Genomic DNA, 24717 nt, shown 5'->3' with positions numbered 1-24717 from the left:
ATTTTGTTTTTCTTTTTCTTAATATATGTAGTTTTTTTTACTACAAGAAACTTAAAACATGTTGAAAATGGTAAATTTTTTCAAGGAAACATGGATTTTGCACTAAATCTTCGCCCTTCGGTGTGACAATGAATGAAAAATTCATCACAATTAAGACAGGGTGGGTGGGCGGGGCATATATTTTGTTTTTCTTTTTCTTAATATAAGTAGTTTTTGTCACTACAAGAAACATGTTTAAAATGGTAAATTTTTTCAGGGAAACACGAATTTTGCACTTAATTTTCGCCCATCGGTGTGAAAATGAATGAAAAATTCATCACAATTAAGATAGGGTGGGTGGGCGGGGCTTATATTTTGTTTTTTTTTTTCCTTAATATACGTAGGGTTTTTCACAACAAGAAACTTAAAACATGTTTAAAGTGGTAAATTTTAGCACGAAAATATGGATTTTGGAATTATGCTCCGCCCCTTAGTGTGACAACGAATGGAAAAATCCATCACAGTTGAGATCAGAACGGGTAAAGGTGGGGCTTAAGTTTTGGTTTACTTTTTTACTTAGTAATTATAGTTTTCTTTGAACACATTTTTTTAAGAACATGTTTCAGATGGTAATTTCTTGTAGAGAAATAAGAATTTTGCAATTAAGCTCCACCCCCTGGCTCACGACGAATAAACAAAATCATCACAATTGAGATAATTTTGCATTTTTTTTTTACATATAGGTGGTTTTTTTCACAACAAGAAACTTAAAACATGTTTAAAATTGTAAATTTCTTCATGGAAATATAGATTTTGCACTTAATCTTCGCCCTTCGGTGTGACGATGAATGAAAAATTCATCACAATTAAGAGAGGGTGGGTGGGCGGGCCTACATTTTGTTGTTTTGTTTTAATATGTGTCAACTTCTTTTTACAATATGGAACTTAAAACATGTTTTAAAAGGAAAATTTGTGTAAAGAAATATCGACGTTGCCTCATCTGTATCTACTTGGTGAATAGACTTTAAATTAAATTAAATAATTAGAAAATTCATGTTTCCTTGCAAAAACCATTTTAACCATGTTTTAAGCTTCTTGTTATGAAAAGATGGCTGTGTATATTAAGAAAAAAAGGCAAAATATAAGCCCCGCCCACCCACCCGATTTCAATTCTGATGATGATTTTTTTATTCTCGTAAGCCGAGGGGCGGAGGTTAATTTTAAAATCCTTATTTTTCTACGAGAAATTACCATGTGAAATATGTTCTTAAGCAATCGTGTTATACAAAGAAAACTAATTAAAAAAGATAATCAAAAGAGAAACTCCACCCATACGTTTTTTTACAATCCTTATAACACGTTTAGAATGATAAATTTTTGCAGGAAAATATGGATTTTGCAATTAGGCTCCGCCCCTTGATGTGACAACGAATGAAAAATTCATCACAACTGAGATTGGGACGGGTATAGGTAGGGCTTAATTTTTGGTTTCCTTTTTACTTGATAATTATAATTTTCTTTGAACATCATTTTTTGAAAACATGTTTCAGATGGTAATTTCTTGTAGAGAAATAAGTATTTTGCAATTAAGCTCCGCCCCCTGGCTCACGACGAATAAACAAAATCATCACAATTGAGATAATTTTGCATTTTTTTTTTCTACATATAGGTAGTTTTTTTCACAACAAGAAACGTAAAACATTTTTAAAATTGTAACTTTCTTCAGGGAAATATGGATTTTGCACTTAATCTTCGCCCTTCGGTGTGACAATGAATGAAAAATTCATCACAATTAAGATAGGGTGGGTGGGCGGGGCATATATTTTCTTTTTCTTTTTCTTAATATATATATTTTTTTACTGCAAGAAACTTAAAACATGTTTAAAATTGTAAATTTCTTCGGGGAAATATGGATTTTGCACTTAATCTTCGCCCTTCGGTGTGACAATGAATGAAAAATTCATCACAATTAAGATACGGTGGGTGGGCGGGGCATATATTTTGTTTTTCTTTTTCTTAATATATGTATTTTTTTTACTGCAAGAAACTTAAAACATGTTTAAAATTGTAAATTTGTTCAGGGAAATACGGATTTTGCACTTAATCTTCGCCCTTCGGTGTGACAATGAATGAAAAATTCATCACAATTAAGATAGGGTGGGTGGGCGGGGTATATATTTTGTTTTTCTTTTTCTTAATATATGTATTTTGTTACTGCAAGAAACTTAAAACATGTTTAAAATGGTAATTTTTTTCAGGGAAATATGGATTTTGCACTTAATCTTCGCCCTTCGGTGTGACAATGAATGAAAAATTCATCACAATTAAGAGAGGGTGGGTGGGCGGGGTATATATTTTGTTTTTCTTTTTCTTAATATATGTATTTTTTTACTGCAAGAAACTTAAAACATGTTTAAAATGGTAATTTTTTTCAGGGAAATATGGATTTTGCACTTAATCTTCGCCCTTCGGTGTGACAATGAATGAAAAATTCATCACAATTAAGAGAGGGTGGGTGGGCGGGCTTACATTTTGTTGTTTTGTTTTAATATATGTAAACTTCTTTTCACAATATGAAACTTAAAACATGTTTTAAAAGGAAAATTTGTATAAAGAAATATCGACTTTGCCTCATAATTGCAAAATTCATGTTTCCTTGCAAAAACCATTTTAACCATGTTTTAAGCTTCTTGTTATGAAAAGATGACTGTGTATATTAAGAAAAAAAAGGCAAAATATGAGCCGCGCCCACCCACCCGATCTCAATTCTGATGATTTCTTTTATTCGTCGTAAGCCGAGGGGCGGAGCTTAATTGTTAAATCCTTATTTTTCTACTAGAAATTACCATGTGAAATATGTTCTTAAGCAATCGTGTTATAGATGAAAACCATATGTATTAATTAAAAAAGACAACAAAAAGAGAAGCTCCACCCATCCGTTTTTATGGATTTTGCAATTGGGCTCCGCCCCTCGGTGTGACAAGGAATGAAAAATTCATCACAATTGATATCGGGGAGGGTATAGGGGGACTTAATTTTTTAAGAATGTGTTTCAGATGGTAATTTCTTGTAGAAAAATAAGAACTTTGCAATTAAGGTCTTTCTTCTGGCTGACGACTAATAAAAAAAATCATTACAATTGAGATAGGGTGGGTGGGCGGGGCATATATTTTATGTATATATTTTTTTCTTAATATAAGTACTTTTTGTAGAGAAATATCGATTTTCGAATTAAGCTACGAATGAACGGTTAGCAATTCTCTAGATTTCCCTGTCAAGGTAAATTACTTTGAAAAAACAGAGTCTCTCCAACTATAGCAGATAATCACAAACATTTTTAGGATCCACCTTTTTAAACAACTTTTTTGAGAAAAATAGAAAAAAAGGCAAAATGGATAAAATTTCGATTTTTTTTTTAACGAAATTTTGGAAGAAAACACTTAATTTGTACTTTTTCCTTAACATAACGATTTCGGGGGTAAATTAGGCTATTTTTGAAAGTTTGCATATCTCAAGCAATTTTTTTCTCCAAGAAAATGATCAACTTTCTGAGATCGACAGTGTTGTTACACTTGCCAACTAAAAATCACCAAAATCAAGAAATTGTAACAAAAATCGATATTTTTCTACATAAATTTATGATTGCAAACATGTTTTACGTTTCTTGTTTTGAAAAGAACTACATATATTAAGAAAAATAATATATATACAAAATATATGCCCCGCCCACCCACCCTATCTCAATTGTAATTATTTTTTTTATTCGTTGTGAGCCAGAGGGCGGAGCTTAACAGCAAAATTCTTATTTTTCTAGAAGAAATTACCATCCGAAACTTGTTCTTTAAAGATTCAAAGAAAACTACAATTATCAAGTAAAAAAGGAAGCCAAAAATTAAGCCCCGCCTATATCCACCCCAATCTGAATTGCGATGAATTTTTCATTCATTGTTACACCGAAGGGCGGAGCTTAATTGCTAAATCCACACTTCCTTGCAAAAATTTACCATTTTAAACACGTTTTAAGTTTCTTGTAGTGAAAAAACTACTTATATTAAGAAAAAAATATAAAATAGTTGCCCCGCCCACCCACCCTATCTCCATTGTGATGAATTTTTCATTCATTGTCACGCATAAGGTACTTATATTTATTATGAAAGCACACTTCTTAGGCAGTAAAATAAAATTACAATGATTTCTTCAATACGTGATAGGAAAAAAAGTTACAGCCCATAATAGGAGTTTGACAGTGGCACAAATTCAGATTTCTAAGGGCTACCAATCCAAAGTTAAGTATCCAAAAAAATAAATAACGACGATTTTTTTTATATTGGTTACCCAAAAAATGATCCCGAATTTTTTTCATCGAAATCAAAAATCATACAGCGCACTTTTTTAATCAAACTTGGTGTTTTCATATAGAACGACCCAACTTTTTATTTTGAACTTCCATGTAACTATGACTATTCATTTTAGAAGAATTTTCAATTATTTTTGAAATTGTGGAGAAAACTCCGCCCCCCAGTTAACCCAGCTACCGCACCGTACTCGGCTATTTGGCACAGACGTAAGTAAGAAAATAGCAGGAAAAGAGAAAGTCTTGTAGTCTAGTAAAGAACCCAGTGTGTGTCGGGCGCGTCCGCCCGCCCCCGGCGCTCTCGCGCTCCGCCCTCGGCCCCGCCCTCCGCGCCCAAAAAAATATAAACATGAACACATTTTCCATCCACCCTTAAACCTGACACGGAACGGTGGGCATCTCGGCCAGAGTCAATTTAACTACGGTGAGCTCTTTGCGTCAAGCCGCCAGAGTGCCCGCGTTGCACGCCACCACCGGCACCGTCTGGCACGCCATCGTCGCCATGTTGTTGATGCCGCACGCCTTCAGCTCGGTGAAGATCTCGGTGAAGTAGCCGGGCTCGGCGTTGATGCGCAACATGTTGGACGAGAGTCTGTTCACTATGTCTAAACAACGGTCCCAGAACTTCTCCTTGGAGTCCTCGACCAGGAACGGCTTGAGGGGGTACGAGATCTCGTTGCCCATGTACGAGTACGAGAGGTAGAGGCAGGTGAGGACGACGGCTTGGAGGTCCTGCTCGCATTCGATCTCTTCTTCGACGAGGTCGCGGACCAGCATGTACACGAAGACTACGTTGGCGGGATTTATGAAGGCCACGTCCTGGAAAACATGATGCTTTCAGAAACATATAGGTACATACTTAGAGAAAAAAAACTGGCGACGAGCTAGACCTCTTATACTGTACTAAAGTGCTGAAGTAAACTATTCTGCTTCTAATAACCGCTAGTATTGAATCAAAGCAGAATTTTAGTCTTTTGTTGTAGTGTACAGAAGTTTTTATACCTGTTTAGCAGAGCATTAATGTATGAACCCGTGCCGACCAATCACAACACAGCAAATTTGATTGAATATTCATTTATTGCGTCCATCCTGTTTATTGATGTTTTTAAAAATTTTAAAGATTCTCAATTTTTCAGTTTTTCGATCACCCAGTATTAGTTTTTCGATTTTCCAGCATTTGGTTTTCTAATTTTTCGATTTTTCGATTATTAAAATTTTTCAATTTTTGGATTTTTCAGTTACAGAATTTTGTAATTTTTCGAGTCTGATTTGCAGTTTCTCGAATTTTAACTTTTCGATTTTTATTTTGCAATTTTAGATATGTACTTTAATTCATGTTTTTTTTCAATTTTTCTATTTTTAATGCTTTAATTCCTCGTTTTTTATTTTTTTTTGCAATTTTACATATTTCAATTTTCAATTTTTAGACATTTGAATTTTTCGTTTTTTTCAATTTCTGATTTTTCGTTTCTCGATTTATAAAGTTTTCAACTTTTGAATTTGTCAATTTTTCTTTTCTTCTTATTTTCGAATTTCTAATTTCACAATTTTGTGATTGTTAGATTTTTTAATTTTGCTATTTCTCTATTATCAAATTTTCCATTTTGCAATTTTTCGGTGTTCCAAGTTTTAGACATTTTAATGCTTCCTTTTTTCAAATTCCAATTTTTTATTCTGGTTATTTTTCAGTTTTACGATTTTGCAGTTTTTCGTTTTTTCAGTTATAAGATTCTTTTTATTTCTTCAAATTTCCAAATTTTCGATTTTCCTATTTTACAATTTTTCGATTTCGTAATTTTTTCATTTCTGCACATTTCAATTTTCATTATCGTCAGTTTATTGTTGCTTCAGTTTTTCGATTTTTCAATTTGACAGTTTTGAATTTTTCAATCTTCCAATTTTTCGGTTTTTCAAAGTTCCAACTTTTAGATTTTTTAAAATTTCGTTTTTTCACTTTTCAATAATTCAGTTTTGTGATTTTTTATTTCTCGATGTAAGTTTTGTAAATTTTTCGATTTTTCAATTATAAAATTTTTGAATTTTCCAGTTTTGAAATTTTTTGATTTCTCAGTTTCACAATTTTTAGATTTTACGATTTTTCAATTTATAAGCTTCCATTTCTTCGATTTTTGAATTTTTTAATATTCACTTTCTTTAATTTTTCGATCTGCAATTTTTCTTATTTTCAATACTACAATTTTTCTATTTTTCAATTTCCCAGCTTTGTAAATTCTCCAATTTTACAATGTTTAGATTTTATATTTCAATTTTTAGATGTTTTAATGCCGTTTTTTTCTGTTTTTTTCTCTTTTTTGATTTTTCGTTTGTCCATTTTTAATATTTCAACTTTTCAAGTTTTTATTTCCTCATTTTGAGATTTTGAAATTTTTTGATATTTCAATTTTTAGACTTTTATTTATATTTTTCAGGTTTCAGTTTATCAATTTTTCGATTTTTCAGTTTTACAATATTTCAGTTTTTAGATATTTTGATTTTTTGTTTTTAATTCAAATTTCTTCTTTAAATTTTTAGATTTGCAATTTATCTAGTTTTCAATATTATTATTTTTCGATTTTTCAGCTTTTACTTATTGGTTTTTTCAAATTTTTGATTTTTATTGTCCCTATTTTCTATTTTTCGATTTTTCAATTTTTCGTTTCTTCAGTTTTTAAATACCTTAATTTTTGTTTTTTGTGATTTTTCGTTTCACAATTTTGAATTTTTCGATTTTTCAAATTTTGAATTTTTAAAGTTTTCAAATTTAAAATTTTGTAGATAATTCTCTTAATATTTCATTAGACGATTTTTAATTTTTGGATTTTTTAAATTTTTAATTTTTTAATTTTTCGTTTCTTCAGTTTTACGATTTTGCAAATTTTCAATTTTAAAATTTTTCAATATTACAGTTTTTCGATTTTTCAATTTTTAAATAATTTACGTTTTCATTTCTTCCATTTTTGGGTTTTCCAATTTTCTTTTATTTAGATAATTTTTCGATTTGCAATTTTTCTAGTTTTTATTATTACATTTTTTTTATTTTTTGAGTTTTCATTTTTTGAATTGTTCAGTTAAGTTTTACAACTTCTCAATTTTTCTGAGTCTTTAGTTAACTCATTTTTCGATTAAAATTTTGTAATTTTTTGTTTTTACAATTTTTAAATATTTTATTTATTGGTTTTTTAAAATTTCCGAGATTTTTAGTTCCCCATTTTTAACTTTTCGATTTTCCAATTTTTCGTTTTTTCAGTTTTGTTAATTTTAAAACTTTTGATTTTTTAATTTGACAATTTTTTGATATTTCAATTTTTAGACTTTTGTTTGTATTTTTTAACTTTTCAATTTTTCAATTTTCAATTCTCTAGTTTTCAATATTCTAGTTTTTAAAATTTTCGATTTTGAGTTTCCTTATTTTAAATTTTTCAATTTTCAAATTTTGAATTTTTAAATTTTTATATTCTTTAATTTTTCGTTTCTTCAATTGAACGATATTATCAGTTTTACAATTGTTGGATTTTACATTTTTCAGATATTAAACTTTTCTTTTGTTTAGGTAATTTTTTTTCTAATTTTCGATATTATAGTTTTTTGATTTTTGGATTTTTTAAATTTTTAAATTTTCAATTTTTCATTTTAAGTTTTACATCTTTCAAATTTTTCAATTTTTATTTTGCAATTTGTTTTTAATTTTTTTTACATTTTACTTATTAGTTTTTTTCGATTTTTAGTTTCCTTATTTTTAATTTTTCGCTATTCAGTTGAATTTTTTAATTTTTCCTTTGTCAATTTTACGATTTTTCAATTTTACAATTTCTCTTTTTCTCAATTTTTAAATAATTTAAATTTTCATTTCTTTCATTTGTGTTCCCAATTTTGACTAGACCTATGTACTGTAAAAGTATTTGTGTCACAATAAACTTAAACTTAAACTTCAATTTTTGGATTTTTCAATTTTTTTTACTTGTAATTCTTCGATTTACAATTTTTCCAGGTTTCAATATTACAATTTTTTGATTCTTCGATTTTTCGTTTTTTGAATTGTTCAATTTTTAGTTTTACGACTCCTCAATTTCTCGAATTTTAATTTGTCAATTTTTTTGACTTTTTAGTTAACTCATTTTTCGACTCATATTTTGAAATTTTTTGTTTTAACAATTTTTACAGGTTTTATTTATTGATTTTTTTGAAATTTTCGATTTTTGGTTCCCCATTTTTAACTTTTCGATTTTTCAATTTTTCGTTTTTTCAGTTTTGTGATTTTTCGTTTAACAATTTTTAATTTTTAGATTTTTCAAATTTTAAATTTTCAAAACTTTCAATTTTTTAATTTGTTGTTTCTTCAATTTTTTGATTTTACAATCTTTTGATTTTTGATTGTAACCATTTTTTTATCTTTTAATTTTTAGACATTTATTCGAATTTTTCAATTTTTCAACTTTCAAATTTTTCAACAATACAATTTTTCAATTGTTAGACATTTATATAAATTTTCATTTTCCCAATTTTTGTTTTTCTTTGATTTTTCGAGTTGCAATTTCTCGAGTTTTCAATATTCTAATTTTCCGATTTTTTAAAACTTTTACATATTGGTTTTTTAAAATTTTCGAATATAAGTTTCCTTATTTTTAATTTTTCCATTTTCAAATTTTTATATTCTTTAATTCTTTGCTTCCTCAATTTTACGATCTTGCAATTTTTCGATTTATCAGTTTTGCAATTTTTCAATTTTTCGATTTTTCAAATTTTGAATTTTTCAATTTTTCATTTTAAGTTTTCATTCAGTTTCTCGATTTTTAATTTGCGGATTTCTCCAACTTTTCAGTTAACTCATTTTTCAATTTTTATTTTCCACATTTTTAATTTTTCGCTTTTCAGTTTTTCATTTCTTCAATTTTTAGATAATTATTCTCTTAATTTTTGGTTTTGCAATTTTGTGCTTTTTCGTTTTTTCTATTTTAAGATTTTGAAATTTTTCACTTTTTAGATATTGAAGTTTTCATTTTTTTAATTTTTGGATTTTTAAATTTTCTTTTGTTTAGGTAATTTTTCGATTTGCAATTTTTCTAGTTTTCAACATTACAATTTTTTCATTTTTCGAATTGTTCAATTATACGATTAAGTTTTACAACTTCTCAATTTCTCGAATTTTAATTTTTTAATTTTTCTGACTTCATTTAACTCATTTTTCGATTCATGACAATTTTTTGTTTTTACAATTTTTAGGGGTTTTACTTATTGATTTTTTTGAAATTTTCGACTTTTTGGTTTCCCCATTTTTAACTTTTCGGTTTTTTAATTTTTCGTTTTTTCAGTTTTGTGGTTTTTCGTTTAAGAATTTTTAATTTTTCAATTTTTCCAATTTTGAATTTTCAAAACTTTCAATTTTTTAATTTCTTGTTTTTTCTATTTTAAGATTTTGTAATCTTTCGATTTAATATTTTTTTGATATTTCAATTTTTAGACATTTGTTTGTATTTTTCAATTTTTTTTTTTAATTATTCGAGTTTCTATTTCTCTAGTTTTCAATATTCTAATTTTTCGATCTTAAAGTTTTACTTATCGGTTTTTTCAAATATTCGATTTTGATTTTCCCTATTTTTAATTTTTGGATTTTCACATTGTGATATATTAAATTTTTATATTCTTTAATTTTTCGTTTCTTCAAGTTTGTGATTCTCCAATTTTTCGATTTATCAGTTTTACAATTTTTCTATTTTACATTTTTTAGACATTTTAATTTTCTTTTGTTAAGGCAGTTTTTCGATGTGCAATTTTTCCAGTTTTCAATATTATAATGTCTTGATTTTTCGAATTTTACAACTTCTCAATTTTTCGATTTTTAATTTGTGAATTTTTCGACTTTTCAGTTAACTCGAATTTCAATTTATATTTTGCATTTTCTGTTTTTACAATTTTTAGATCTGTTATTTGTTGTTTAACAATTTTTAATTTTTTAATTTTTCAAATTTTGAATCTTGAAAATTCTCGATTTTTAAATTTTTGGTTTCTTCAATTTAACAATTTTCGGATTTTTCAATTTTTCGAACATTTTAAGTTTTCAGCTTTTCAATTTTCTTCTGTTCAGGGAATTTTTCGATTTGCAATTTTTCTAGTTTTCAATATTTTAATTTTTCGATCTTAAAGTTTTACTTATCGGTTTTTTCAAATATTCGATTTTGATTTTCCCTATTTTTAATTTTTCGTTACTTCAAGGTTGTGATTCTGCAACTTTTCCATTTATCAGTTTTACAATTTTTCTATTTTACATTTTTTAGACATTTTAATTTTCCTTTGTTAAGGTAATTTTTCGATGTGCAACTTTTCCAGTTTTCAATGTTATAATGTTTTGATTTTTCGAATTTTACAACTTCTCAATTTTTCGATTTTTAATTTGTGAATTTTTCGACTTTTCAGTTAACTCGAATTTCAATTTATATTTCGCATTTTCTGTTTTTACAATTTTTAGATCTGTTACTTGTTGTTTAACAATTTTTAATTTTTTAATTTTTCAAATTTTGAATCTTGAAAATTCTTGATTTTTAAATTTTTGGTATCTTCAATTTAACAATTTTCGGATTTTTCAATTTTTCGAACATTTTAAGTTTTCAGCTTTTCAATTTTCTTCTGTTCAGGGAATTTTTCGATTTGCAATTTTTCTAGTTTTCAGTATTACAATTTTTCGATTTTTCAAGTTTAGAATTTTTCAGTTTTCCGATTTTAAGTTTTATAACGTCCTAATTTGTCGATTTTAAATTTCTCAATGTTTCCGACTTTTCAGTTAACCCAATTTTCGATTTTTATTTTGCATTTTTTGATTTTGTAATTTTTATATCTTCTACAGGGTGTTATTGAAAGATACGTACAACAAAATAGACAGTTCTTCGCGAAGTCTAAGAAGTCGGAAAAACTTATTTTGTCTTATCAAAATTTTAAGGGGAACATTAACCCTTATCCAATCTTTTTAGACGCTACTGAAGGATAAATAGGTAAAATTAATTAATTTTAGTAAATCCTAGCAACTGTAACAATAAAACTTTTGTCAAGACTAAATGTTGCTATAGAAACGAAAGATGATCATTTTATCAGAGGCGTACAACGAATTTGGACATAAATTTTAATAATTTTTATCTCTAAAAGGAGAACACTTTTACCTGAACTTTTTTTTAACTTTTAGCACCCATACTTCGAGAACAATTGCCGATTTTATTTTGTACGTACCTTTCAATAACAGGCTGTAGTTATAATTTTTCAATTAGTAGTTTCTCGGTTTTTAATTTTTCGATTTTTCAGGTTTTCATTTCTTCAGTTTTTAGATATTTTAATTTTTCGCGTACCAATTTTAAATTTTTTGATTTTTCAGTTTTTTACATACATTTTTCGATTTGCAGTTTTCTAGCTTTCAGTTTAGAAATTTAAAATATTTTGTTTTTTTCAAATTCTGATGTTTTAATTTTTTTATTTTTCGTTCCTTGAATTTTATAATTTCGCACTTTTTTGATTTCTCAATTATTAGATTTTTAATTTTTCAATTTTACAGATTTTCAATTTTTAAATTTTTATATTCTTTCATTTTTCGTGTCTTCAATTGGACGATATTGCAATGTTTCGATTTTACAGTTTTACAATTTTTCGATTTTACATTTTTCAGATATTTTACTTTTCTTTTGTTTAGGTAATTTTTCGATTTGCAATTTTTCTAGTTTTCGATATTAGTTTTTTTACTTTTGGCTTTTTCAAAATTTTAAATTTTCAATTTTTCATTTTAAGTTTTACATGTTTCAAATTTTTCCATTTTCATTTTGCAATTTGTTATTAATTTTTTTTACATTTTACTTATTGATTTTATCGATTTTTAGATTCCTTATTTTTAATTTTTCGCTATTCAGCTGAATTTTTTAATTTTTCGTATCTCAATTTTACGCTTTTGCAATTTCACACTTCTTCAGTTTTATAGTTTTTCAATTTTATAATTTCTCTGTCTCAATTTTTAGATAATTAATTTCTTCAGTTTTTGGATTTTTCAATTTTCTTTCATTTAAATAATTTTTCGATTTGCAATTTTTCTAGTTTTCAACATTACAATTTTTTCATTTTTCGATTTTTCGTTTTCTGAATTGTTCTATTTTTAGTTTTACGACTTCTCAATTTCTCGAATTTTAATTCGTCAATTTTTCTGACTTTTTAGTTAACTCATTTTTCGATTCATATTTTGAAATTTTTTGTTTTAACAATTTTTAGAGGTTTTACTTATTGATTTTTTTGAAATTTTCGATTTTCGGTTCCCCATTTTTAACTTTTCGATTTTTCAATTATTCATTTTTTCAGTTTTGTAATTTTTCGTTTAACAATTTCTAATTTTTCGATTTTTCAAATTTTAAATTTTCAAAACTTTCAATTTTTTAATTTGTTTCTTCAATTTTTTGATTTTACAATCTTTCGATTTTTTAATCTAACATTTTTTTTTATATTTAAATTTTTAGACATTTATTCGTATTTTTCAATTTTTCAGTTTCTCAATTTTTAAATTTTTCAACTTTACAATTTTTTTTAATTATGCGAGTTGCTATTTCTCTAGTTTTCAATATTCTAATTTTTCGACCTTTAAGTTTTACTTGTCGGTTTTTTCAAATATTCGATTTTTAATTTGTGAATTTTCCGACTTTTCACGTAACTCAATTTTCAATTTATATTTTGCATTTTTTTGTTTTTACGATTTTTACATATTTTACTTGTTGGTTTTTTGAAATTTCCGATTTTTCAGTTTTTCGTGTTTTCAATTTTGTGATTTTTGGTTTAACAATTTTTAAATCTTTAATTTTTCAAATTTTGAATTTTGAAAATTTTTTAATTTTTGGTTTCTTCAATTTTACGATTTTATAATCTTTCGATTTTTCAATTTAACAATTTTCGGATTTTTCGATTTGCAATTTTTCTAGTTTTCAATATTACAATTTTTCGATTTTTCAAGTTTAGAATTTTTCAGTTTTTCGATTTTAAGTTTTATAACGTCCTAATTTGTCGATTTTAAATTTCTCAAAGTTTCCGACTTTTCAGTTAACCAAATTTTCGATTTTTATTTTGCATTTTTTGATTCTGTAATTTTTATATCTTCTAGTCATAATTTTTCAATTATTAGTTTCTCGGTTTTTAATTTTTCGATTTTTCAGGTTTTCATTTCTTCAGTTTTTAGATATTTTAATTTTTCGCGTCACAATTTTAAATTTTTTGATTTTTCAGTTTTTTACATAAATTTTTCGATTTGCAGTTTGCTAGTTTTCAGTTTAGAAATTTAAAATATTTTGTTTTTTTCAAATTCTGATGTTTTAATTTTTTTATTTTTCGTTCCTTGAATTTTATAATTTCGCACTTTTTGATTTCTCAATTATTAGATTTTTAATTTTTCAATTTTACAAATTTTCAATTTTTAGATTTTTCAGCTTCTTCGAGGTTGCTTTCTTTAGGTATTAAATGAAATTTTGACTCATGTACGACTTCGGTTATCACATAAATAATATTATTATTGTTATTAGTAAAATCGAAAAATTGAAGGAACAAATAATTGAAAATACTGAAAACACAAAAAATAAAAAAAAATTGAAATCAAGACTGAAAAGTCAGAATAATCGAAAAATTAAAATATTGAAAACAAAAAACTTGAAAAATTGTAAAACCTTAAAAGTGGAAACTTTAAAATTAAAAACTCGAATCGAAATCGGAAAATTTCAGAATAAAAATTGAAAAATTCATTTAAAATTTTACTTTCTAGTTCGGTCGACAAAGCGGCACTCATAAACCTAGCTTTACTAATAACAATCGACGTGTAGAGGCTAAAATGCCGCTTTCGTTCGATACTAGCAGGTGCTAGAAACATAATAGTTTATGACAAGAAGGGTCAAAGTCAACTTACTTTAGCACCCCCCTAAAAGCTGTTAATATTTTTATTAATAGCCCAAGTTTCGGGTCACGTTAGTTAGACCCACTAACGAACAGTGACAGCCACGACCGAGCTATTCTCCCCCTCACTACAATAAATACTCATCCACTAATAAAAAAATGAAAAATACTATCGCCTTTGTGACGTTTATTAATACTTTCACGCCTCGCCGCCCCAAAATTACTTCCACCCCCACGACTCCGCGCTGCACCTGTCACCTATTGTCATCCTCGCCGCCCCTGAAACCGCCACCTTTTATTTACGCCTTTCCCCGCCGTAAATCAGTCCCGTATCGAGAGATTCCCCCAATTTAAATTTTTATCAAGCGTCAGACGGCGCCGCGTATCGAGATCGATCCTTATATAGCGCGCAGTATCCCAATTTAGTCCTGAACTTGGTCAGCTCGCGAGGATAACGTACGCCTCGATGGACGACTATATCATTATGGACGAGTCCAAGCCGGAGGGGTGCGGCGCCGCGACGCTTTCACACACTAATGACCTTATAGACCTTCAATAGTAAAGTCAAAAGGTGGCCTTCTTCGGAGTCGGGTAATGAAAGAGGTTTGTTGGCGGTGATGATGCGTGAATTTTTAACCAATCGTGAAGCGGGGTTTCTTATCTCGGCCAATGGGATTTGGTTTTGGTGGAGATTACCGCAGAGGAGGAGCGCAGCTTTTTATGATGAAATTTATTTCATGCTTCAAACAAAATACCATTGCAAAATGTGTGTTTTCAGAAATCCATTCATCGGATGTTTTCTCTACGACTCATTTAGGTCCGGATTGACCTTGATATGAATTCGAATCAGAAAAACTGGAATTTTGTAATGTTAGAATGGCTAAACAAAGAGTGTTTTTGTTAAAAACTGCGTCTGGAAAGTCGTTGAAATTGGATAGAACTTTGAGAGTGAGTCAGTCTGGAAGAGACTTATTTGCATAATGGGTCTAAAATTGCAAATTAAATTATAATTTGTTCCTAAGCAAACTGAATTTTCTTGTATCGAAAATTTAGGCAGCTCCAACCATTTTTGTATAATCTTACCGGTGAACGTACGGAAAATGTAATAGTAATTTACACAACTAGTTCGGGATAGCCTGCTTCCCGCATGAATGCTTGTTTGCGGCACGACCGAAGGGAGTGCCGCATTTGCGTGAATGCGGGAAGCAGGCTCACGAACGTGTTGTGTACAATATTTTTTGCAACGAATAAACCTTTAAACTGAAGAAATTAACTGTGAGTTATTTATAAACAATGGCGCCGTCAACACATCACAATGTTGACACTACGCGAGTATTTTAAGGTTACCATGGCAACGGGAAGTTAAAATGCACGTGTGCGGGAAGTTCGAACTCCCGCACTCTGGTGAATGCACGAAAGCCATCAAAAAAGATCATGAGTGCAAAAAATATAATTTACAAAATCTTTCTCGATAAGGAGAATTAAGAAAACACGAAACTTAAATATGTACATTATTATTGGATTTAGAGAGAAAAATATCTTCAATAATTTAAATTGGATTCTTTGAAATTTTTTAAATAGAACAAAAAATAATTCACTAGGGATTCCAAATTTGTAAAAAGAAAATTCCCTACTGATTAGCATCCACTCGTTCGGTATTTGTCTGCTTCCTAAATTTGACTTTTGCAGTAGTTTGTACTTCCTGTATTTCATTACAATTGCTAAAATTAAGTATATCAGGCCCATTTAAAAAGGGAAAATTCTGTGGATTCTACTATGTTCGAAATTTTTATTTTTAAGATTATTGTTTTTTAAATATGGCCTAGAATAATAAATATTATAGAATTGATAAAATAATGATAGCAGAAGAAAAATGGTCTAAAGTTGTTTAGACAGAACCTTCTCCTCCCCTTTAACTTTTTTGAAAAATTATAAAATTTGATTCTACGATTTTTTTATAATAAACCCCCATGAGTTAAATCCACTCGTTTATAATATGGCATTTCTTTCACTTATAAATAACTATTAAGCTACAATACAACAAAATAATGTTTATATTATTATATTATTTATATTAAATATATCCGGGGCAACATTACAGTATTCACAAATTTTAGAAAAAATACAAAGGTGTTCCTAAGTTACGTATTCTCTTAGGCTCGATAACCATACTTTATTTTTGAAATTCCAATGCAGCGTTGCCATGTTATTTCATGTTTTAGAATTTCTTTATTAGCAAATACTTTTCCCGCCCACCCACCCTCTCCTTTCTTACAGTGTATGTGATTTGCCAAAATTAGTTTTATCTTAACAAATACTAACCGAAAAAATGAAAAGCTGAAAAAATGCAGTTCGAAAAATTGAAAAATCGAAAAGTGAATAGTAAAAAATTGAAAACTCGGGGAATTCTGTGTTCACAGCCAATAAGAATGAATTATTAAAACGGAATAGGGGTGGGTGGGAGGGGCCACTTTTTACTTAGTTCTAAATATTGGATTCTGCCGCTTGTTAAAATAAATTCAATTCTCACTGTACAGTAAATAAAATAAGTCAGTGAAATAGAGGAAAAAGGTGGAAGAAGCTGAGTCAAGCCCGCCCACCCGCTCTCAGTTTTCTTACAGCGTATGTCATTTGCCAAAATCAGTCTTTTCTTAGCAAATACTTTTCCCGCCCACCCACCCTCTCCTTTCTTACAGTGTATGTGATTTGCCAAAATTAGTTTTATCTTAGCAAATACTAAAAGAAAAAATGAAAAACTGAAAAAATTCAGTTCGAAAAATAGAAGACCCCAAAAATTGAAAAATCGAAAAGTGAATAATTAAAAAATTGAAAACTCGTGAAATTCTTTCTTCAGAGCCAATAAAAATGAATAATCAAAACGGAATAGGGGTGCGTGGGAGGGGCCACTTTTTACTTTGTTCTAAATATTGGATTCTACCGCTTGTTAAAATAGAATTCAATTCCCACTGTACAGTAAATAAAATAAGTCAGTGAAATAGAGGAAAAAGGTGGGAGAAGCTGAGTCAAGGCCGCCCACCCGCCCTCAATTTTCTTACAGTGTATGTCATGTGCCAAAATCTGTCTTATCTTAGCAAATACTATCCCCGCCCACCCACCCTCTCCTTTCTTACAGTGTATGTGATTTGTCAAAATTAGTTTTATCTTAGCAAATACTAAAAGAAAAATTGAAAAACTGAAAAAATTCAGTTCGAAAAATAGAAAACCCCAAAAATTGAAAAATCGAAAAATCGAAAAATGAATAGTAAAAAATTGAAAACTCGGGAAATTCTTTCTTCAGAGCCAGAGTTAAGCTTCTTGGCAAATGCTTAAAAAAGCCTAGGGATCACACAATATTTTCAAATTAAAAAAAAAACACAAGGAGCCTCAAGATTTAACACATTCTTTTAAAAAAGCCTTTCATAAACAAAACATCACTATCCCCAACGTATTTAAGAAAAAAAAAAACACAAGGGGTTCCGAAAATATTTATTAATTCTTAAAAAAAACACCAAGGGCCCCCAAAATCTTAAAGATTTTTTCTTACTCATTTAAAAAAAGACACTAGGGGCCGCCAAGACTGTTACAATCTCTTAAACTCTTTCATAAAAAAAAAATATTGACCCCCAACATTTTTTCAATTAAAAAAAATAATAACAGAATTCAAACGCAAGAGGTCCCAGAAATATTTATTCATTCTTAAAAAAAGCACACTAGGCGCAGTCAAAATTGATTCAAACTCCCCCAAAATTACGACACTAGGGGTCAAAAGATCTTTTTAAATAAAAAAAATACGCAAGGAGTCCCCGAGATTGTTACCCATCCTTTAAATCAAAAATTCTAGAAGCCCTCAAAATTGTTTCAAATACTTTCAGAACCAAAACGCTAGGGACTCCGAGACCTTTCCAAATTAAAAAAAAACATCAACGTATCAAACCTATTAAAAAACAAAGCATTAGAAGCCCTAACACCTTAACGAATTTTCATTTAAAAAAAAAACAGATTAGAGGCCTTCAAAATTGGTTCAAACTCTTTCAGAAACAAAACACTAGAAATCACCAGATTTTTTAAAATTAAAAAAAAAAAACACAAGGGGTCCTCTTTTATACATTCTTTAAAAAAAATTACTAGGAAAACCTGATTGTTTCAATTCCAAATTCAAAATTTTTCAAAATAAAAAAAATTCAAGCAGTTCCAAAAAATCTAGCTCATTAAAATAAAGACCCTAAGGGCTTAGGGGCCCTTACTTGTCTCAAACTATTTCATAAACAAAACATCACGACCTTCAAGATTTTCCCAAATTTAAAAAAAAATAAAACAAGGGCTTGAAACTCTTTTAAAAGTAAGACACTAGAGACCACAAGATATTTTCAGATTTAAAAACTCACACAAGAAGTTCCCAAAATTATTACTTTTCTTTAAAACCAAGACATTAAGAGGCGTCAAAATTGATGCAAACTCTTTCAAAAACAAAACACTAGAAACCACAAGATGTTTTCAAATCTAAAAGAACACAAGGAATCCGCAAGATTCTTACAAATTTTTTAAAGAAAATTAAAATAAAAAACTCTAAAGTTCCTCAAGAATCTTACTCATTAAAAAAAGGCACTAAGGACCCCTAAGACTGTTACAAATTCTTTTAGAAACAAAGTATCACGATCCCCAAAATCTTTAAAAAATAAAACAAGGACTTTCAGCACATTTTCAAACACAAGAGGTTCTAAAGATTTCTTTTTCATTCATTCCTTAAAAAAAGACACTAGACGCCCTAAAAATTGATTGAAAGTCTTTCAAACTCTTGAGTTTGAAAGAGTTTCAATCAATTTTTTTTCTTGACACTAGAGGCCACAAAATCTTTTCGGATTTAAAATGTTTACTTTTACTTTTTTACTTCTTTAAGCACGAGAATTACAAAATTCAAAAAACGTACAATATTTCAGTGAGCGATTTTAGAAAATGGCAGGAGAGAATGAGAAATCAGATCGAAACTGACCTGTGTAGGTCGAGATCAAAAAGAAAATATCTTTAGTTAAATTTCGAAAATTGTCGAAAATTAGTCAATATTTTCGTTTTGAAAAATTGTGCTTTTGAAAAAGTTACAAAAAATCCCAAAAAATTCTGATAAATACTTATCTAGATTCCGTATTCCAAAAACATAAGAGTGGTTATGCTCTCAATGAGATTCAGTTTGAAAATATATTTTTTTTAATCCAAAAAATTGCAATATTTCAGTGGACGTTTCTGGAAAATAGTATGAGCTATCAAGACCGAAATTAACTTCTGGAGGTCGAAAACCCTAAGAAAATGTATTTGGTTAAATTTCGAATATTCTTGAGAACTGGCCGAAATTTTCATATTGAAAAACTTGATAAAAAAATCCAAAACAATCTGGATATAGATTTCGTCGTGCTGCTTCCAAAAACATCACCTATTTACGCTATCGGCGCAAGATTTAAAAATATTCAGTCCGAAAATACCTATAATTCCTTTAAATCCACAAAATTGCAATATTTCAGTGGGCGATTCTGCAAAAATCGAAGAAACGAGGCTGAAACCAACTTCAGGAAGCCAAAACCAACTTCTGGAAGCCCAAATTCATAAATAAGAAATTGTCCTTCGTTAAATTGCGAAACTGTTGAAAATTGGTTGAAATTTTCATATCGCAAAAATTTTGCTTTTGAAAAAATTGCTAAAAAAAATAAAAAAGAATCTAGAATATAGATTTTATCGTGCTGATTCCAAAAACATAACCTGTTTATGCTCTGAGCGCAAAATTTATAAACATTCGACTACTGTAATAAGTAAGGCCAACAAACCACATTTAAAAAATATTTTATATTTTGATAGTTTTGGAATTGATTAAAAAAATTGCAATATTTCAGTGAGCGATTCTAGAAAAATGGTAGGATCTATAGAAGAATTGAGATTGAAACTAATTTCTGGACATCGAAATCCATAAAATATCTTTGGTCAAATTTCGAAATCTGTCGAAAACGGACCGAAATTTTTTGAAACATTTTAATATAAAAAAAATTGCTAAAAAAACTCAAAAATTCTGGAAATTAGATTTCGACTGCCCGATTCCAAAAACATATCCTGTTTTTCTTAGAAGGTATGTCATTTGCCAAAATCAGTCTTATCTTAACAAGTACAAGCCCCGCCCACCCGCCCTCTATTTTCTTAAAGGGTATATCATTTGCAAAAATTAGTCGTACTTGAGTAAATGCTGCAAAATTAAAAAATATCTGTTATCAAATTACATACCTATATATTTTTTTAAATCTAAGGTATTGCAATATATCAGTGGACGACAAAACATCAGAAGCCCTAACGTCTTAACGAATTTTCATTCTTAAAAAACACTAAGAGGCCTTCAAAATTGATTCAAACTCTTTCAAAAACAAAAGAAAAAAAGGGGTCCTCAAGATTTTTATACATTCTTTAAAAGAAATTACTAGGAAGCCCTGATTGTTTCAATTCCAAATTAAATTTTTTTCAAAATAAAAAAAACTCAAGCAGGCCCGAAAAATCTAACGCATTAAAATAAAGACACTAAGGGCTTAGGGGCCCTTACTGTCTCAAACTATGTCATAAAGATCACGATCTTAAAGATTTTTCCAAATTGTTTAAAAAATAAAACAGGGGCTTGAAACTCTTTCAAAATCAAGACACTAGGGGCCACAAGATATTTTCATATTTAAAAAATCACACAAGAGGTTCCCTAGAATTATTACTTTTCTTTAAAACAAAGATATTAAGAGGCGTCAAAATTGATACAAATTCTTTCAAAAACAAAACACTAGAAACCACCAGATGTTTTCAAATCTGAAAGACCACAAGGAATCCCCCAGATTCCTACACATTCTTTAAAGAAAATCAAAATAAGAATATCAAAAGTTCCTCAAGAATCTTACTCGTTAAAAAAATGCTCTAAGGACCTCTAAGACTTACAAATTCTTTCATAAACAAAACATCACAACTTCCAAAATCTTTTCAAATTCTTTAAAAAATAAAACCAAAATTTTCAGCACATTATCAAACACAAGAGGTCCCAAAGATTTCTTGTTCATTCGTTCCTTAAAAAAATACACTAGACGCCCTAAAAATTTATTGAAACTCTTTCATAATCAAGACACTAGGAACCATAAGATCTTTTCAGATTTTAAAAAATCAGACAAGAGGTGCCCAAAATTTATACCCTTTCTTTAAAACAAAGGCACTAAGAGGCCTCAAAATTGTTTGAAACTCTTTCAAAATCAAGACAAGGAGCCACAAGATCTTTTCAGATTTAAAAAATCACACCAAGAGGCCCCAAAATTATTACTCTTTGTTTAAAACAAAGATACTAAAGGGCTTCAAAATTGATTCAAACTTTCAGAAACAAAACATTAAAAACCACAAGATCTTTTCAAAAATAAAAAAGCACACGGAATCACCAAGATTCTTCCATATTCTTTAAAAACAATCAAAATAAAAGAAACTCAGAAGGTTCTCAAGATTATTACTCATTAAAAAAAGGCACTAGAGGTCTCCAAGATTGTTACAAATTGTTTAAAAAATAAAGCTAGTACTTTCAGCACATTTTCAAACACAAGAGGTCCCAAAGACCCAAAGCTTTCGTCTTCATTCATTCCTTAAAAAAAAACACTAGACGTCCTAAAATTGATTGAAACTCTTTCAAAATCAAGACCCTAGGAACCACAAGATCTTTTCAGATTTTAAAAAATCACACAGGAGATCCCCAAAATTAATACCCTTTCTTTAAAACAAAGGCACTAAGAGGCCTCAAAATTGTTTGAAACTCTTTCAAAATCAAGACAAGGAGCCACAAGATCTTTTCAGATTTAAAAAATCACACCAAGAGGCCCCAAAATTATTACTCTTTGTTTAAAACAAAGATACTAAAGGGCTTCAAAATTGATTCAAACTTTCAGAAACAAAACATCAGAAACCACAAGATCTTTTCAAAAATAAAAAAGCACATGGAATCACCAAGAATCTTCTATATTCTTTAAAAACAATCAAAATAAAAGAAACTCAGAAGGTTCTCAAGATTATTACTCATTAAAAAAAGGCACTAGGGGTCTCCAAGATTGTTACAAATTCTTTAAAAAATAAAGCTAGTACTTTCAGCACATTTTCAAACACAAGGGGTCCCAAAGACACTTGACGCCGTAAAAAACGATTGAAACTCTTTCAAAATCAAGACCCTAGGGGCCACAAGACCTTTTCAGATTTCAAAAAATCACACAAGAGGTCCCCAAAATACTCTTTCTTAAAAATAAAGATACTAAGAGGCCCAAAACTGATTCAAACTCTTTCAAAAACAAAACATTACAAACCACGAGATTTTTTTAAATGTAAAAAAAATAACGAATACCCAAGATTCTTCCACATTAAAAAAAAAAAACAAGAAAAATATCAAAGGGTCCTCAAGATCCTTACTTAATAAAATAATGGCTCTAGAGGCCCCTAAGACTGTTACAAACATCACGACCCTCAAGATCTTTTCAAATTCTCTGAAAAATAAAACAAGGAATATCAGCACATTTTCAAATACAAAAGGTCCCAAAAGTTTCTTCTTTAGTTATTCCTTAAACGAAGACATTACACGCCCTAAAAATTGATTCAAAATCTTTCAAAATCAAGACCATAGGGACAACAAGATCTTTTCAGATCTAAAAAATCACACAAGAGGTCCCCAAAATTATTACTCTTTCTTTAAAACAACTCTTTCAAAAACCAAACATTAGAAACCACGAGATCTTTTCAAATGTAAAAAAAACACAAGGAATTCCCAAGATGCTTACACATTCTTTAAAAAAAATAAAAATAAAAATACCGAAAGAGTCCTCAAAATTCTTACTCATTGAAAAAAAAGGCACTGTTACAAATTCTTTCGTAAACACAACATTTCGACCCCCAAAATCTTTTCAAATTCTCTAAAAAATAAAACAACGACTTTCAGCACATATTCAAACAAAAGAGATCTCAAAAGGTAGTTCTTCAAAAAAAGACACTAGACACCCTAAAAATTGATTGAAACTCTTTCAAAATCAAGACTCTAGGGGCCACAAGGTCTTTTGAAATTTAAAAAAAACACACAACAGGTCCCCAAAATTATTACCCTTTCTTTAAAGGCCTCAAAATTGATTCAAAGTCTTTCAAAAAGAAAACATTATAAATCACTAAATATTTTCAAATGTAAAAAAACACCAGGAATCCCCTAGATTTTTACGCATTCTTTGAAAAAAAAAAAAAAAAACTCAAAAGGTCCTCAAAATTCTTACTCATTAAAAAAAGACACTAGGGGACCCCAAGACTGTTACACATTATTTCATAAACAAAACATGACGACCCCCCAAGATCTTTTCAAATTCTTCAAAAAAATAAAAAAAAATAAACACAAAGTGTTCCCAAGATCTGTTAAGCTTCTCAAAAAGCGCTCCGAGAAATCTCCAAGATTTTTTCAAAGTTAAAACATCTTCAAAATCAAAACACTAGGAGCTTCTGTGATTCGTTCACACTTTGCCAAAATCAAAAACACTAGGTGCCTCTGAGATTCTTAAAAAAATGTTCAAAATCAAAACACTAGGAGCCCCTGAGATTCTTTAAAACATCTTCAAAATCAAAACACTAGGAGCCCTTGAGATTCTTTAAAACATCTTCAAAATCAAAACACTAGGAGCCCCTGAGATTCTTTAAAACATCTTCAAAATCAAAACACTAGGAGCTTCTGTGATTCGTTCACACTTTGTCAAAATTAAAAACACTAGGTGCCCCTGAGATTCTTAAAAAAATGTTCAAAATCAAAACACTAGGAGCCCCTGAGATTCTTTAAAACATCTTCAAAATTAAAACACTAGGAGCCCCGGAGATTCTTTAAAACATCTTCAAAATCAAAACACTAGGAGCCCCTGAGATTCTTTAAAACATCTTCAAAATCAAAACACTAGGAGCCCCTGAGATTCTTTAAAACATCTTCAAAATCAAAACACTAGGAGCCCCTGAGATTCTTTAAAACATCTTCAAAATTAAAACACTAGGAGCCCCGGAGATTCTTTAAAACATCTTCAAAATCAAAACATTAGGAGCTTCTGTGATTCGTTCACACTTTGTCAAAATCAAAAACACTAGGTGCCCCTGAGATTCTTAAAAAAATGTTCAAAATCAAAACAGTAGGAGCCCCTGAGATTCTTTAAAACATCTTCAAAATCAAAACACTAGGAGCCCCTGAGATTCTTTAAAACAGTTTCAAAATCAAAACACTAGAAGCCCCTGAGATTCTTTAAAACATCTCCAAAATCAAAACACTAAGAGCCCCGGAGATTTTTAAAACATCTTCAAAATCAAAACACTAGGAGCTTCTGTGATTCGTTCACACTTTGTCAAAATCAAAAACACTAGGAGCCCCTGAGATTCTTTAAAACATCTTCAAAATCAAAACACTAGAAGCCCCTGAGATTCTTTAAAACATTTTCAAAATCAAAACACTA

The 24717-nt window shown here is 29.1% G+C and overlaps 1 protein-coding gene across 1 annotated transcript in view; it reads right to left on the bottom strand.

Moving 5' to 3' along the window:
* Positions 1-4196: 4196 nt before the first annotated feature.
* The window catches only part of LOC135121581 (cyclin-dependent kinase 5 activator 1-like), a 53571-nt gene continuing 33050 nt past the window's right edge, over positions 4197-24717 (bottom strand). The window contains exon 2 of the mRNA XM_064045885.1: positions 4197-5152. Coding sequence (XP_063901955.1) covers positions 4772-5152 — 381 coding nt within the window. The 3' untranslated portion in view covers positions 4197-4771. The remainder of the gene's footprint in view (positions 5153-24717) is intronic.

This window comes from Zophobas morio, unplaced genomic scaffold, assembly GCF_036711695.1.
Source record: "Zophobas morio isolate AGI-343-1 ecotype UQ-CSIRO unplaced genomic scaffold, CSIRO_AGI_Zmor_V1 ptg000629l, whole genome shotgun sequence".
NCBI lineage: Eukaryota > Metazoa > Arthropoda > Insecta > Coleoptera > Tenebrionidae > Zophobas > Zophobas morio.
The sequence above is the reverse complement of the archived record's forward strand: the minus strand, read 5'-3'. Positions and strand labels throughout refer to the sequence as shown.